The following is a 17587-nucleotide window of genomic DNA, read 5'->3' as shown; positions in this document are numbered from 1 at the left end:
TATCCTTTATGCAGCCGGAACCAGGGCGGAAACCAGCTGCTCTCCATCCCACCACGGAGGCCTGCATGCCTCCCCAACAATAAGCACCCCGGTGGGCATGTCCTCATGGCACCAGGGCCTGTGGCAGGCAGACAGGAGCGAGGTGATGAATGGCTCTGAAACAGAAGGCAGGGCCCGAGCTATTTGCGGGACTGCTCTGCCGAGTTCCTATCTGCTAACCCTCTGTTGCTTCTTGGGCTGACGCCACCGGGTGGAAATAGTCCCAAGTGACAGACGGGGCTGCGGAAGCCGGGGCCCACCCTCCAAGACTCCTCAAGGGCTGCCCAGTCCACGGGCCAGCGAATGGCTGGCAGCTGAGGGAGCTGTCACGGCTGGCATCAGTTTGATGGCCCCCAACTGCAGGGAAGTCTTCATCATGGGTGCCCAGAAGTAGAGCCGAGACTCGCTGGGCCACTGAGTTGCCTCCGATGAGGTCACCATGTCTAGATTAGAACGCTCTCCAGTTCTACACTGTGAAGGACCCAGACAGACGGCAGATACGGGAGGCGCAGCCCACTCCCCGTGACCACGCTCCTCTCCTGGTGAAATGGGGACAGCGGGCAGCGGGCAGGGCCTCTGTGTAAGGGACAAGCACAGATTCCAGGGAAGCACAGTTGTGTGTGTGTGTGTGTGTGTGTGTGTGTGTGTGAACAGCTTTACTGAGGTATAATTTACACACCATAAAATGCATCTGCTTTAAGTGTACCACTCAAAGATTTTTAGTAAATTGACGGTGAAGTGCAACCATCATCACATCTAATTTTAGTGCTGCCGTCACCCCAAAGGCATCTGCTTCGGGTCATCCGCTTGGTGTGGTGGGCGCTCCAGAGTCTCCTGGCGGCACCCTCAGCCCCGCCTAAAAGCGACGCTGTAGCCAGAGCTTCCTGACTGGAGTTTTTTGTTGCCTCTGAGGTCACCATGGAGAAATAGCCAAAAGCAAGCTTCCTCTCCTTAGCCTGTACCATTTTTTATGAATTCTTGATGCTATAGAGCCAAACTCCTCTGCACGATAGCTCCCGCATTTCCTCCTTTTCTACTTCTTTCTGGTCCCCACGTTCTCATCCCCACCTCCCCTCTGGCACTCCCCCCCCCCCCCCCCCCCCGCTGCACACCTGCAGTCCAGTCGTACCTCAACGTCCCTTCTCCCCCTACCATTTTTTTTTTGCGGTAAAATATACATAACATAAAATTTAACATTTTAACATCTTTAAGCGCATAGTTCAGTGGCATTAAGTACATTCATGCTGTTGTACAACCATCATCACCATCCATCTCCAGAACTTTTTCAGCTTCCCCAATAGAAACTCTGTCCCCATTAAACACCAACTCCCATTCTTCCTCCCCCGGCCCTGCAGTCGGCATCACGTCTGCCATGCAAATTCCCTGGGGGCAGCCGGAAGGACACATCTCACCACAATATACACCCAGAGGGAGAAAGAGAGAAAATCCTGAAAAGCTGTGAGTTGTTCGGGAAATGGAGAAAATGAGGTAACAGGTAATAAACTTGCTAGATTTCAGGGGTTTCTTTTTTTCCGTGGAACCCCGACATCATTCCCTGCTTTGAGGAACCCTCTCTGGACCATGAGGCTTGGATTCCCCCCTTCCCTGCCACCTCCTGTCTGGACTGCTTGGGCGGAGGAAATGAGGGTGTGCGGGGCTTTCTCAGAAAAGGGGTTTCAACTGCTCGCTACCCAAAGGCAGGAGAGGCAAAGAAAAGTTGAGGTTCCGTCACTTTCCAAGTTCAGAAAGCAAACATCCTCAGAGGTGAACTGGAACCTCGTTAAAATGTTAAATTTTATGTTACGTATATTTTACCGCAAAAAAAAAAAAAAATGATAGGGGGAGAAGGGACGTTGACATGCGACTGGACTGCAGGGTGCCTTCTGAACTGTGGGTGTCCGTTGTATGGGCAGCAGCGGACACTCTGGACACTTGAACGAAACACCTCTGGTGTGTGGCCACATCGTTTCAGAAAAGAACAACCCCCAAATAGGGAAAAAGGAGGCCTGGGGGCCAGGAGGGGCCGGCAGCTGCCGGGAAGGCGAGGTGGGCGGCCATGGCTATTTCTGGCCTCCTGGGTCCTTAGTGCAATGGCCCCAGGGGACATTCGAGGGCCTCTGCCCACAGCTCATGGAGAAACAGCAAGTCCCTCAAACAAACTGTAACATGGGAACAGACGAGCGTGACATCAGAACCAAATACAGACGGCAAAGCGGGGCCAGCGGCCCGTGCACGCACACTCGGACTCAGCCCCAGGCTCCGTGAGGCTGCGGGCGGTGGTCAGAGGCAGCACTTGGTCTGTCAGAGCATCAAAGAAAAGAGGAAGTGCTTCCTCCAGGTCTGGAAACATCGCGAGCAAAGCTGGCTCCCACTTCAAGAACAGCCCGACTTCTCAGGAAAATCCCCACGAAGGCGTAAGGGAGGCGGATGCTACTCGGTCTCGGGAGACACAGCCGGGCCAACATCTGGGACAGTTACAGCCACAGCTGCCTGGGGATGGGAAGGAAGTCCCCCCGCTTCCCTTCAGGACGTGCTCAGGTGCAGACCCGGCCCTGGGGCTAACAGGGTGGAATCCAGCCCCTACTCCCCCACGGGCCACACTCCATCCGCCATCCGAGGGAAGGGCACCTCTTCCTGCCAGCCCTGCTCAGGTCCCTGGGTCTTCGTCCCTTTTCTACGTGGCACAAAGGCCCTCACATCCACCCCAGGAGCCCGCCCGGCATCCTCCCTGCCGTCCGTGCCGGAACGATGTGCCATTTCAGGGCAGGAGCGCTGAAAACCAGGGAGCAGGTCACCGTGGCCCCTGACCACGCTGTGACGTGATGTGAGAAGCCCTGAGAAGACACTGCTACCGGGCGGGTCCCCTGGAGGCTGCGATGAGCCCCTCCCCTGAGCCTCTCCCCTCGGACCTGCTGGGAGTCTAACGCGGCCGAGGGCAGCGTTTGCTGTTTCAGGCCCGGAGCCTGGGGCGCTCGCCATCCCATCTTGACCCCACGGGCCGAGGATGACACAAAAGCTTTCCAGGATCCGCACTGAAGAGAGAAGAATTCAAATGGAAAAAGGCAAATCCGTGGCAGCCCGGTGACCACGGGGAATAACTGGGCAGACGTACAATAAAGCTGTCACTGCAGGAAGCTTTACCAATGGAACCTTGCGAACTGTCATGTGTATAAAGCACAACTGAGTCGTCAAGGACAGACCAACAGACCGTCAGGCATGTCACCTCTCCTTTCAGCGGCCTTCCCGCTGTGGACGCGGGAGTAAGGGCACCCACCTGTCCCGTCTGCTCGGGCGGCTGTGACACAGTCCACAGGCCGGACACAAGCAATTCAACCATTTAAACAACAGAATCACCAACGGCATCGGCTCATCGAAGGAGGTGAGCAGGGAAAGCCGTGCTGCCGCCTCCGGGAATATCAGCGTAACTAATGCCACTCTTCGCCTCTGTGCTCAAAGGGGTGCTGTCTACGGCAAAGTCCAATAAAGGCGAAGAGCCCGGCTCCCACCGCCCTTCGAAGTGCTCCATTCAGTGACGTCCTTTGTGATGGACAGGACCCGACATGTGCAAATATCAGGAGCTGCTCTCATGAGACGGGGTCTGGCACCACGCATCTCTGTCCTGCACTATGTGGCCTCACACAGGGTCAGATGCAGGGTCAGAGGCCTAGGGTGTCAGTGAAGGCTGGAGAAGGCCCCGTGTCTGCCCCCGGAGGCCCAGCCCCGACCGGCCTGTGGGGATCCGGGGTCCTCCTGGTGATGGCGCCTCTAGTCTACTCCGTCCTCACCTCCACACAGACCTGAAGGGTCCCGGGGCCTGGAAGCCCGGAGGGGGCCATGGTTCCTGCGCCTCCCTCCACACCCCTTCCCCCTACCTTTCTTGACAGACATGCTAGGCTCGCACCTGCTTCCTCTTCCGATGTGAGAAGGAAGCGAAGTCACCATCAAGAGACACAGAGGCTGCCTTTTCTTAAAGAAAATGCACGGCCATTGGTGGGGGAGCACGGCCTCGCGGACCAGGAGCAGCTGCAAAAGCCGGAATTCTGTGGGTGTCTGGGATTTATTTTACACTTTTCTGTCAATAACACCACTGCTTTCTCATATCTGCCAAGCTCTTTAGGGTTGGTGGGCACGATCTCCAATGCCTTCTCCTTTGGGCCTCACGTGAATTCTATGAAGCAGGTGTACCCTCTTTAGTTCAGAAGGTCAATACTGAGCAGGACTTGTCCCTGGGCACCCTGCTCCAGCCCCCACTCCCCTAGGTAGGCAGCTGGGGCTGGGGCTGAGTGGGGGCTGGGCTGGAGCCGACCTCTGTCTCACAGTCCTCGGCAGGCAGGTGGCCACAGCACACCCGTGGTTCGTGGCCACGACGACCCCCTGGGTGGTTCCTGAGGGTGTGTGTGAGGAGCCCGGATGCCCCGATGACTGGCAGGAGTCCCCTGTTCTAAGCATCATGCTTCTACCCCTTATGGAGTCCTCACAACCACGTGTCGCCTCCACGTTATGGGAGGGAGCACTGAGGCTTAGAGAGGCCACCTGGCTTGTCCAAGGTGGCAGAGCCAGCAAGTGGGACGCGGGGCCTCCGACCCAGTCTCTGACCAGAGTCCCACCTGGCCCTCTACATGGCAGTGGCTCCATCGGACTCTAAAGAGATCGCAAGGGTGTGCAAAATATCTCGCGTCGTGGGAATCAGGAGGCAAGTTTGATTTCACTGGGTTCACAGTTTCCCACAATGCTGTTCCCCACTCTAAAAGCATCTTATCCTGCCAGGAGAAAACGTTTCAAAGCCCCTAACGCAGACCGGGCCCCAGTGGCAGCGACCAGGGTGACACTGGGGACAAGTGTGCTTTCTGGGTGGTGCTGGCCTCTTGCTGATGAGTCCTGACGGGGTCTTCAATCCGAGGACAGACAATTCTGTCTCCTGATCCTGTGACGGCCAGCGAGGGCGTCAGGATTCAGGATGAGGGACACACGATTCACACGGAATTCGGGTAAAGGGAGGTTAAGCTACTGGGGAGGAAACCCCACATTCACAGGTTGTCATGTTAATGAGAAGATGCTGGTCACCATGCTGCAGGGAAATGCCCACTGTGCTCACCACCTTCATCCCATAGGAGGCTCTCGGGGACCCGCATGGAGGTATTGGCCCCAGAAACAGGGCCGGCGCGGCCAGACGGCAGGGTCTGACGGGGAGAAGAAACAGCATCCCCGTGACAGGTGTGACAGGACAGCTGGGGACGCCCATGAAGGAAGCCCACCTCTGGCCGGGCTGGGAGACAGATGGGCAGGGAGGCGTCCAGTAGGCCAGGCGAGGCCGGAGGGGACTGAGCCCTCTCCTGAGAGGCCAGACCGTGGCAGCCGACATGTGTCATCTCCAAGTCCCCCACAGAGCTCTCCTCACTCCACAGGTGAGAGACTGAAGCTGTGAGACAGCAGAGCATCCGGTCAGGGGCAGAGCTGGGCCCGCTTGTACCGGGAGGATAGCAGTAGGTTTACAGTTGTTCGTATGGAAAAAGACCTGCAGGTCGCGATTATTACAATAGCTTTATTAACTCAAATAATGGCTCAGTGGCACAGTGACCCCACTTTGGCCCGTGCTGTGTGTCTCTTGGAGAAATGGATCCTCTGTGTGAACGCGCCGGGGGACCAGAAGGAAGCTGCCTGCCCCCGAAGACGGGGCATGAAGCCCTCCTGAGGGCTGGGCGTATCCTTTTCTGAAATAATTTAAAAATCCTAAGCACTGCATACGAAACTGGATGAGTGGAATTAGTTATCACTACACAGTGTCTGGTTAAATCACAATAGGCTTTTTGCCTGTCACTCTGTCCCTATTAAACCACATGGAACAGCAGGCCCCCGCGGCGCCCCTCCCACCACCTGGCCCAGGGCAGCCCATTAACTGCACGTGCTGGTTAGAGCAAAGGGATTAGGAACCAAAAGATACATTAAAATGGTGGCACTGCTCCCGAAAACCACAAACCCAAGTACAACAGATGTGCTAACCCAGAAGGGATCCGGAAGCTGAATTCTCAGTGAACGAGAAGGCTGCTGCCTGGGGTGCTTTCCTCCTCAGATTCACAGAGAGACGGAAGTCAGATGTCTACACTCCCTGGGGATCGCGACAGGACACAGGACATTCATGTGGCTGTAGCCGCTTCCTGTCTCATCCTGCAGCCTGGGGACAGGGGACCGGGGAAGGGATGGAGGCCTTGGTGGATGGGGCTGAGCCCGTGGACATGGCTGGTTTTCAGGCTCTGTCACCAGGAACAGGAAGAAGGGAGAGAGGCCACGCTCACAGCACAGGCGTCCTGGGCTCTGGCCAGCTATTTTAAGAAGTTCAGCTGTGAATGGCAAAAGCAACATGCAACGTGCCTGGCAGGAGATACGGGGACACTGTTAATCCCGCGAAAATGTGCCGTCGCTGGTCTTTTAGTTTGTCCAACACTCAGGCCCCCCCGATCTGGGTGGTGGGCCTCCCTGGGAGGAGGGGATCTGGGTATTAATGGGCCACCAGTCCCCCCGCCCTGCCCCCGCACCAGTGAGGCTGAGCAGGGGGCCCCCTTACCCCTCCTCCAGCAGCACACTTGGGCTTCCCAGGGAGGAGGTGAAGCTGGGAGGGAGCTGGGCCACACCCTGGCACTTACTGAGTGATGGTGGGCTTCCTGCGCTTAGGGATTTTTAAATGGACAGAAGCATCACTTCCTGGTCCCTTCCCAGCCTACTGCCCTCTCTGGCCCAGTGGGCGCCTAAGGAAATGCCACCCTCAGGGTTACCGGAAGGTGGTAGGGCCGGTGGAAGCACCTCGCTTAATGGCCAGGCAGCCTGACAATACTGTCTCCTCCCTGGTCTCCTGCCCACTCCCTGCTGTGAAGGCTACAGGGGCCAGGCAGAGCCCATGAGCAGCGTGGGGATGTGACCCCACTGGCTCGGAAGGAAGCCCCATGGCTGCTGACCCAGGTGGAGGCGGCACTCAGCAGCTGTCACAGCAGCCGCCACAGGGATGCCACCCTGGCCTGCTGTCCCTGGAGCACACCTGCGCCGTGGGGCCCCGGGCCTTTTCCAGGAGAGAAAGACGTGTGTCTCCACCCCGCTCCCGGCCCAGCTGAGCCAGGCTGCACGGGATCACCGGGAAACAGGTGTCTCCAACAGGCAGAAAGGGGCCACTGGCCCCACAGGATGCCACTCAAAGACCCCCCCTCACCCACCTGCACCTTCGTGCCAACCCATTGTCTATAGAGGCAGCAAGAAGTTACTGCTGTGCCTGCAATTCACCCCTCTGTTCCCTCTCCTCACCCCGCCCACCATCAACTTGGCACAGCAGTAGCTTCTGGAGCACAGCAGAGTGCAGTCCCATTGGCAGCTGATGCCCAGCTTCCTGAGAGGGCACAGCTTCCCTAACCCTGCCCCACCGAGCTTTCCGGGCACTCGGCCCTCCCACTCTCTTCCAGGAGGTTTTCATGGGGAGAGCCCAGGAGGGAGAACGTGGCTTGGTCAGCCCCACTTCCTGGCCTCCTGGAGGACAGCCGTGCACCCGACAGGGGCTTCGTGTAAAGGACATAGCGTGGGTCCTGAGGCCAGCGGCTCGAACACGTACAGTGATGGACACGCAGAGCAGCGTCCTCCTTGGCCATCTGCCCTGGGTGTTCGTCACTGTCTGGAGACCACTTCAGTTGTCCCTCCTGGGGGTAGAAGCCGGATGCTGTTAAACACCCTAACGAGGACAGGACAGCCCCACATTGGAGCGTTATCCGGCCCGAATGTCCAGCGCATGAGGCTGGGAAACCGGCAGAGAAGATGAGGAGGAAAACCCGGGAAATGAAGTGCAGAGTCAGGAGACTTCGCGGCCACCACTCACCACAACCCTGTGGCCGCTTCCCTCCGGTGCGGGCTCCAGGCCCGGGTGAGAGCCGGGCAGGCCGTGTGGTGCTTCTGAGAGGGCAGGCAGGCCCAGCGATACCCCCAGGAGTCAACCGCAGGCCGGCACCCAGGCCTGGCTATGACAACAGCTCAAAACACCTGGTGGCATCTCGCTGTTGAGTCTTAAATTCAAGACCAAGATGCAAAAGGTTCATGGAAGACAGAGGGTCCTTTTTCTCGGTGATGGGGAAGAAGCCGGTCCACAGGTCTGCCACGTAACGCCCACATGTGGCCCACACAAGGCACTCAGAGCTTTGACTCTGAGCTCATTTACCCAGTGCCAATGGTGGTCTGTACCCCTCCCCGCAGGCACAGACTTCCTGGCAATTTTCTCACGTCGTTCCTCCAGACCTCTCTCCTTTTTTTGCTTTTAGTATTTCCCCCCAATTCCATCAGCCAGCTCCCTTTTCTCTCCTCTCAGCCCTCATCTGATGATTGAGTTTCACCCCTGTCCTCGGGGTGCCTCCTGACCCTTCAAGCAGCGATGCCTCTCCCGCTAGACCAGTGGTTCTCAACCTTCCTAATGCCGCGACCCTTTAATACAGTTCCTCATGTTGTGGTGACCCCCAACCATAAAATTATTTCCGTTGCTACTTCATAACTGTAATTTTGCTACTGTTATGAATCGTAATGTAAATATCTGATATGCAGGATGTATTTAGGCGACCCCTGTGAAAGGGTCGTTCGACCCCCAGGTTGAGAACCGCTGCACTAGAGGGAATAGCCACAGGTACCAGGCAGCCTGGCTAAGATCCGCGCCACGCCCGCCCCCCCCCCCCCCGGATATTCCTCTTTTACAGACAAAGGAAGGAGATTCGGACGTGTTAACGCGCCTGTGGTCACACAACTTAGAAAGGCTGGTGGAGTTCTCTGCACTAGCCCATACATTTCCCATGCTGGTCAGTTCCGGCGGCCACCCAGGTCATCAGGTCACTCCCCGTCTACACCAGGTGGTGAGTGACATGCAGCCCCATGGGACTCAACAACAATTCCATGTTATAGGCTGTGCCTCTGACAACATAGTCAACCAAGAGTTAATCACTGCTCTGAAGCTGTGCTGTCTCACTGGGGGCCGCTGCCATAGGTGGCTCTTTAAATGAAAATGAATTAAAATCAAGTGAAATTTAAAATGCAGCTCCCCAGGTGCACTAGCCACTTTTCGGGTGCTCGACAGCACTTGGGCCAGTGGCTGCCCTGACACCCGGCACAGGGACAGCATTCTGTCCCCACAGGAGGTCCTGCCAGCCAGCATGGCTGCCACGGCTCTCAGTGAACCTGGGGTGACTTAACGCAGTGTCTTAGGGCGTCCAGGGAGGAGTCACACCAGCTGTTCAGTCAACATGGAAATCCCACCTCTGAGCGTCAACCCGAAACCTCCACATGCCTAAGGGATGCCACAGAGAAGGTGAGCAATAAAAATAAAAGGATGCCAGGATAAGGGTAGAAAAATGGACAGCTATGTGACGGAGGTGAAAGTATAATGAACGTTAATCTCCCGGCTCTTTACGTGCAACCGTTCATTCACTCCCCAGGCCAAGAAGTGGTGGACACACTGCAAGATAATCTGCCCTGGAAGCTCTGGCCAGTTCTGGCTCCGACATACTTGCTGACCCGAGGATTTCCCACTGCCAAGCCCCTATCACATTGTGCCTACCCAAACTCTCCAGGCATTCAGATCTGTGCTGTGGAAAGTATAGCTCAGTTCTTAGAGAATTTTCCAAACAAACAAATGTGTTATCCTTGAGGCCCGAAGCCATGAAAATCTCATTTTGTAACCCCCTTGGTTTGCTCACCTGATTTGACATTTTATTCCACTCTCAGTAAAGACTTACCCAAATGACTTGTCTCCTTGTTTGTCCCGTTTGGACATCAGATATGATGAACTGTGCCTCCCTGGTATACGGCTCAGATTAGCTTTCAACTTTCTTCTCAATGCCTACCACCTCCTTCATCAAAAACAAAACTCTATCTTTAGGCACCAAAACAGAGAAGTTTGGCTCCGTAGCACTGAGCAGCATTTCCTTCAACACTGACACTGTGGTGAAGGGCACTGGCCTGGAAGACAGGGGGCCCAGGCTGTGTGCCCATGCCCTCAGCAATGACCGAATGCCTGGTGGCAATGCTGCAGCCACCCCCCTGCACCACTGGTGTGGCCTGGTCGCAATCCTGTGCATCTCCCTCCTGGCCTTCCCCGGAATCGTCCCCGGAGGTTTTTAGTGCCTCACTCTCGAGTCTGAATGGACAGCCAGGGATCCCCACACAGCTGGGGAGGCACCAAGGTGACAGACAGAGGCCAGAGCAGGCAAAGGATGAAGAGAAACAGACATCGTGCAGACGAAAAGTTCAGGCTAAAAAGAGAATATCCTCAGGATGAGGCACCGTGGTAGTGAACCAAGAAAGAATATAAAAATGCTATAAAAAAGGGAACAAAGAAGAAGAACAACAACAAAAAACTAAAAACATTTAGAAATTAAATACAGCCTGGCCGGGGTGGCTCAGTGGTTGAGAGTCAACCTGTGAGAGTCACGGTTTGATTCCTGGTCAGGGCACATGCCCAGGTTTTTGGCTTGGCCCCCAGTAAGGGGCGTGCAGGACACAGACAATTGATGATTCTCTCTCATCATTACTGTTTCTATCTCTCTCCCTCTCCCTCCCTCTCTGAAATCAATAAAAATATATTTTAAAAAGAGAAATTAAATACAGAACAGAGGAGTTTAGTAGAAGGAGTGGCAGATAAAGTTGAGCACCTCAACTTTCCAGGCAGGAATAATATGGAATTGATAGATCTGTTTAAAAACACAGAAACTCGTATTGTGAGGAGTTCTGTTAGAACGTTTGTGAAGCATTAGACATGATAGATATGTAGATAGAAGAGCAATTGGGGAAAAATAGAAATAATCCCTGAGAAGGCAGGAAGTTGTGCGAGGGAAGACACCACCAGCATTTACGATGTGCCAGTCATCGTCCTGAGGTCTTTGCAGGAGACAGTTCCCCCACCCACATAAGCACCTGGAAGAAGAGCACTCTTAAATCCCCCATTTCACGCATGGGGGCGAGGGGGCAGGGGAGGCTGAGGCACAAAGTGCTCCCGCTCATGAAGCAAGTGGCAGAGTCAGGATTTGAACCCAGGGACTCCAACTCTAGCCCCAGACTCTACCAGTGTCCTGACTGTGACTATTCATTAACCTAAACTCACAATGTAACTATGCTATGAAGATGAGGAGAAAGGAAAGTGGGGAGAGGGCCTGGGCTGCACCCCCGAATACCAAGTCCTCACCCCGCAAACCAGGAAGTACCTGAAATTCAAAACTCCATACACAGTGCATACGCATATCATTTATAAACAGGAGGTACTCACCGGACCAGTTAGTTTCACAAGGGCGTTATGGACATGGCATTTACCGGGTGGCATGAGAAGCCACTGGAGAGCTTTAATCAGAGAAGTGACATGATGTGACATATTTTAAAAGGATGGTCTGAGAATGTGGGACAAGGGTAAAAACATTTCTTATTTTAATTAAATAAAAATTAGTTTTGAAAAGATGAGAGAATTGAAAGAAGATGAGAATATGGGACTCTCCCATGAACTGCTATGCCGGGTGGCTCCGAGGTCAGCTGGGGACAACGGTCCCAGAGATGGGAGGCACGTCGGCCTGACTGCAGGGCACCGCCTAGAATAGGGCTGTGGACGGAGCCAAAAGCTGATGCAGAAGGGGCCTGGCGGAGGAACTGGAGCCTCTTAGTTATGGGATGACCTTAGGCAAGTCACTTAGCACCTCCGAGCCCGCTGCTCTCAGTCAGACACTCAGAGATGCTCTAACCTCCAGCGATGGGACTGAATATAATTGTGGAGAGGAGCTTCTGGGGTACCTGACACTGTGGCCTCAAAAGCAGCCTCAGTTCCCGTCTCCCCACTTTCCAATCCCATCCCCTGACCAGGCTCACGGGGTACAGACTCAACTATAATCCAGGTCCCCTGATTTCCACGCTGCTGTGGAACCTCTTCATGCCATCCACACGCAAATCACAGCCCTAATCACAGGACCAGTGAGTCACCCCAGGTTCACCCAGAAAAGGGACAGGGGACAGCTGGCTCTCGGACAAAAATAGCCGAGGGTGGGCCCAAGCCAATGGCAACCAGCAGGACTGCCCACAGCTGCATTTCTGAGTCCGTCTCCGACGAGGCCATCTTGCCAGGACTCACAGAAACAGCCCAAGGTCACGGGTGCAGGGTTTGCAATTCCCCGACAGCCCCGATGGTGATAAAAGTCCCCTGGAATCTTGTCCTGTCACATTCCTATCACCCGTGGGTGATGTGGAGAGATGCGTGTGTCTGTCTGAGGAAGATGAACGATGGGAGGGGAAGGGGATTGGGAGGGAGGTTGGGGGGGTGGGACAGCGTCCCCCGAGTGCCTGCTGGGATGTGGGACAGGTCAGTGCCCCCATGAGCAGTGTCTGTGCAGACTGTTGTCTAACCCAGCTCTTCCCACTCCCTTCTGGTCACAAACTGCTGGCCACATCGCATGACATGGTCCAGTCGGTATCCAGTTGGTGTTGGTCTGTTGGCCAGCCTCAGAAAAGCAAATTCATCCGGAAAAAGGCATGAGGCTGACAGCGCAAACGAAGTGAAATGGGCTGTAGCAACCAGACTGCCTTCAGGTAAATGTGGGCCCGTGTCAGCCGCCCAAGGGCAGGGACTGCACCAGGAGATCTGGAGTGCGTCCTGCAGCTGGGCTCAGTCAGGACCCCAGAGGAGGCCATCTGTGGGAGCCCAGGAAGGTGGTGGAGGTCCCACACTGGGCCAGCTTTTGGGGTGCTCTGGAAGGAGCATGCATCCAACCCCGATTGGCCCTGGAGGAGAAAAGGAGACAGGGTCCCTCTAATAGGCTGATCTATGAGGGCTATTTGGGAAAGACACGGGGGACTTAGGGTTAGAGTGACCTGTGTTTATGGGACTCCCCAGAATGAAGCAGGGGGGTTGTCCTGAGTTGAGATCCCCAGAAGCAGAGCCTGAGGCAGGGACTTGAAAGGGGTGGTGCCGGCAGAGGGGGTGAGGGGAGCAGAAAGGCCCGGGGAGGAGGTAGCCTCAGCTGGCTTTATCCCTCACCCCATCCCATAATCCCACGGGGGCTCTGGAGCCTGAATGCACCCCAGAGCTGGCTCCACCTGGAGGGACTGCCCCAGTCAGTAGCTGCAGCTGCCCCTGGCTGGGGTGGCATGTCCCTCCCCCCCCAAAGCGACTGCTAGGGGCCACGGGAGCATCTCTAGTGAAGGGGGCGTCTGTGACCCCTGACAGCCACTCACAGGCCAGGGAGTCAACACTTGCCAACAGGGGGATCTGGGCAGCCACCAACTGCACCCCTGCGGGGACCATGTGGTCTGAGGACACTGTTGCAGTGGGGCCAGTCCTGGGGGAGGGCACTGCATTGTGGGTGCAGAAGGAACAGGGACCACGGCCTGTGGCCACAGAGGGATGCGAACACTGCGACCGTTGTCATCATTACTTTTCGTGTGCGTGTGGGGAAAGGCTCTCCGTTTGCAGGAATACTGTGAGGGCCTCTGGTGTCGTGAGGGCCGTATCATTTCACTCAGTGGCAGAGTGCTGAAGGCGAGATTTGGGAAGCTACCAGAAGTCATTAACAGGATGCTAATCGCGCCAGGAGCGGCATGCACCTGCTCTGCAAACACCTCGGCCAGCTGTGAGAAGCGGTACCCGTGCTTCCGTGGGGACGGCCTCAGAGTGCTTCCCGCACGTTCGTCCTGACAACGTTGAGCCCAAATGCCACCTCAGACAGACAGTGAGAAGCAAGCTACTCCTGCAAACACATCTACAGGGGTTGACAGTTGTACCTCCATTCCCTACAAACATGCCCTCGTTAAAACCCAATGTAACTGCAGAAATAGAAAGTATCGCTTGCAGCGAGTCGTCCCCTCTGCCCATCTGGCCTCCAGTGGGACTTGGCCCTGCCCCCCCAACTGGTGACCATCTCTGCCCAGAATTCTCCACTTAGGGTCCAGTGCACCTTTACTGGATGCCAGACCCACATCCACCCCCACTCCCGGCCAGTTTCTTCAGTGCTCCTCAGTTTTTATTCAGGCCCCACACCTCCCTAAAAGCTCCAGGTGGTCAAGTCCCACAGTCCCAGGATGGGCCTGACTGCCGCAGCAGAGCACCCTGTCCCCTCGTCACAAGGATTGGTGTGGGCTACTGAGTCAACTGTCCTGGTCACAGAGCTCCGTGAGGAGCAGCCTAGGAAATATGACAGGAACGCGTATCCTAGCTCTCAGGAGAGACGGGGTGTGGGCTCATGCGGGGCAGCCTGGGAACATAGCAGCCTGTCTGCCAGATGCAAGTCACCCTGAGGACGAGGCCACCCATAGAGGATGGCCCGGCAGAGCCAGCTGCAGAGGTTGTGTGGACAGAGACGCCCGCGTTGCCAGTGAGGCTGGTGGGGAATCCGCACTTGAACCAATGTAGACGCCAGTCTAGGTTAGGATTTCTGTTCCTTCGAGAATAACTCAAAAGCCCTAGCCGGTTTAGTTCAGTGGATAGAGTGTCGGCCCTTGGACCGAAGGGTCCCGGTTTGATCCTGGTCAAGGGCACAGTGCCTGGGTTGCAGGCTCGATCCCCGGGCCCAGTCAGGGCATGTCTCTCCCACATCGATGCTTCTGTCTCTCTATCTCTCCACCTCCCTTCCACTCTCTCTAAAAATCAACGGAAAAATATCCTCGGGTGAGGACAACAACAACAAAGTAACTCAAAATGCCACTTTCTCTGGGATGCCACCTCTGATGGCCATTCCTAGTCCCATCAGGAAGTGTAACTCTCATTTCCCATCCTCCAGAACACAATATCCATGCCCTTTTATATCAAATCTCTTCCTGCCTTCAATTCCTGCCACTGGTGTATGGTCAGGCCCCGTTCTGACCCAGTCCCTCCGGGGTGGCTCCTCTGGTCCAGCCCTGCCTCCCAGTCTCCCTGGCACGGGTGTAGGGAGCAGGGCAGGCATCCCCTCAATCACTGAGCAAATAAGAAAGTACCGGACTTAAGACCCTTCTGTTAATTTTCATAAGAACTCTATTTGAACAGTGATTCTAATGTTCACAGTTGGGAAATATACTTCAATTTGTAGAAGAAGATAAAATACTGCATCTGCCCCCTCCAGCTAGCATTTGTAACACCCATACACATGGTTGGTTTGACTGTGAGGATGTGTGGGGTGGCTCTCAATTTACCTGCTTACTCGCTTTGCTTTCTTTAATCCTGACACCAAGGGGGGTTCATTTTCCCCATTTAGAAGCGAGGATATGGAGGCTGAGGGGGGGAGGGTAGCTCTCTGCCCTGGGGTGGCACAGTCCGTGCGGAGCTGTGTACAGTTTCAAAGCCCACGTCTGATCCCACGTCTGATCCCACATCTGAATGTCACCTCCAACTGTGCCTCCCTGGCTGGGGGGCCGGACCACGGGTTCCCATTACACAGGACCTCAGGGTGTCAACCCAGGGAGTAGCAACCCAAGGCTTTTCCTTTCAATCTGTGTTTATAAAGACCAGCAGACAGGAGGTAGACTTCAGGAACTCTCATTCTTGTTTCCTCGTCCCCAAACCACTGACAGAAAGATGAGGCCATGATCATTGGTCACCACTGACCTCCCAGAGAAATGTGTTTGGTCTTTTGGTCAAATACATACAGAAATACCTGTCTTTGACGGGGGGGGGGGGGGGGGATTATATTCAAGCTACTGCACTTAGCAAACAGCTATATTTAGCCAAGTGTACTGTAAGTGCCTTGTCCCTTTTTTTTTTTTTTTAATTAATGAATGTACCAGGCACTGAGGAGCATCTACAATGCGCCTGGCTCTGTGTTGAGCTCTGGGGATTCCAAAGTAAGTCACTGCCCGCCTGGGTGTCACCTTCTACAGGGGTGACAAACAACGCCGAGCCCACATGACTACCTCAGCAGGCGTAGGGCCAACAGCTGAGGTATAGATGGAGGCAGGGAGGCTCTGCCTCACAGAGAACCAAATCTACCCTGGGCTTTAAGGGATGAATAGGAGTGTGCCTGGAAAGCCCTTTTCTTTCTCATAGAGAGAAAAACAAAAGTCTGTATTCAATCAATATTCAACAAATACTGATGGACAGCCATGTGTCCATAAAAGCAATAAACTGAAAACACCTAAGAACTGCTTCTGGAGTCCACGCAATAAACAGCTGTCGGAGGCAACCCGACACCACAGACACGCAGCCTCATCCCTGGAAGTTTTTCCATTGAGAACAATGCTCGGTGGGACTCTCCTCTGCCCCAGCACGTGGAAGAGGGTGTAGAAGAGGGTTGCACTGCACCTGTGGTGTGAGTTCCTTATTAGCTTGTGAGCCCTCCCGGCTTGCGCACGCACACATACACATACACATACACACACACACACACACACACACACACACACACTGCACAGCTCAAAAGGTACAAAAGGGTGTACCCTGAAAGTTCAAGCCTCCTTGTCCACCCCAGGCCCAGGGAATGGCTCCCCTTCCCCAGGGAGCTGCTCCCAGTCCGCTGGGCGTCCTTTCAGCTGTGACGGGCTGCCCAACCTTCTGTGGCGCCCTCGCTGGAGAAGAGGCACGTGCACAGATCTGCACACGGTGAACCTGCGGCTGGGACGTGCATCGCCCATCTCCCTAGGATAAACTCTGCCCAGGAAACTTGGATGAAAACCTGTGTGCCTGGACCCCGTTTCAGGCTCGGTCCAGAAACAAGTCACACTGACCCCAAGTCCATGCCCAAGCTGCACCGTGTGTGACAATCCACTGCAAACGGTCACCGACAGGGGCCGGGCCATTCCCCAGGGCCATGTGGCCTCTGAGGACGTCCATGGGCCTCCAGGGTCGGGCCTACAGCACCCCCAGGGTGCAGTACAACAAAGCGGGGCGCCTGTCCCCCACCCGCTGCCTGGGCCACCTTGCACCAGGGGCGGCGCCCCAGCTCCACGCGCCTAGGGGACAGCGGCCCAAGGGAGCCGGGGGCGGGGGAGGGGTCAGTGTCGCAGGCCTGTCCCCTGGGCGGCCGGAGGACAGGCGTCCCGCCCGCCGAGACCCCGGCTGAGGCCCGCGGACCGACGGACTGACAGCCGCCTGACAGCTGCGCGCGCCCCCGCCGGGCATAACGGGCCTGCTCTTACCTCGCGCGCGATCTGGTTCAGTGCCTCGTCCTCTGCAGTCAGCCGCTCCCGGTTGGGGAGCCGCTTGCGGCCCGCGCCCTGGGTGCCCATGTCCATCGGCAGCGCCGCCGCCGCTGCTGCTGCGGGCCCGTTGCTCCCGCCGCTCGCGCCCCCGGCTCCGGGCCCGCCCCGCCCCTCCCCTCCCTCCGCCGGCGTCATGGCGTCAGCGGCGCGGGGACGCGGGGACGGGGCTGGTCGCGGGGACCAAGGCAGCGGCAGGGGTTTTGGACGCGGCGGGCGGGACCAGGACTAGAGCTTGAAGCCGGCGGGAGGTTTGGGATGTTTGGGGGCGGGGATGCGGGACGCGAGAGTGACTCAGCTGGGGACTCCGGGGAGGATGGGGCGCGGGGACGGTGGTGGTGGTGGTGCGGTGGGGGGTGGGTTAGAGGCGCCAGCGTCCGGGGACCAGGGCTTGAGCACT

At 56.1% G+C, this 17587-nt stretch overlaps 1 protein-coding gene across 42 annotated transcripts in view; it reads right to left on the bottom strand.

The window, feature by feature from the left end:
* Positions 1-17287, bottom strand: part of LRRFIP1 (LRR binding FLII interacting protein 1) — a 114853-nt gene extending 97566 nt beyond the window's left edge. For 21 of the 42 annotated variants that reach the window (XM_036319163.1, XM_036319169.1, XM_036319166.1 and 18 more), the window contains exon 1: positions 17128-17278. In XM_036319163.1, the coding sequence (XP_036175056.1) occupies positions 17128-17223 (96 nt within the window). In that variant the 5' untranslated portion in view covers positions 17224-17278. Of the gene's footprint in view, positions 1-17127 lie in introns of all 42 variants that reach the window. The other 21 variants (XM_036319181.1, XM_036319189.1, XM_036319191.1 and 18 more) reach the window with 6 other exon arrangements.
* Positions 17288-17587: the final 300 nt, after the last annotated feature.

Source organism: Myotis myotis, unplaced genomic scaffold (genome assembly GCF_014108235.1).
Source record: "Myotis myotis isolate mMyoMyo1 unplaced genomic scaffold, mMyoMyo1.p scaffold_m19_p_8, whole genome shotgun sequence".
Taxonomy (NCBI): Eukaryota; Metazoa; Chordata; class Mammalia; order Chiroptera; family Vespertilionidae; genus Myotis; species Myotis myotis.
The sequence above is the reverse complement of the archived record's forward strand: the minus strand, read 5'-3'. Positions and strand labels throughout refer to the sequence as shown.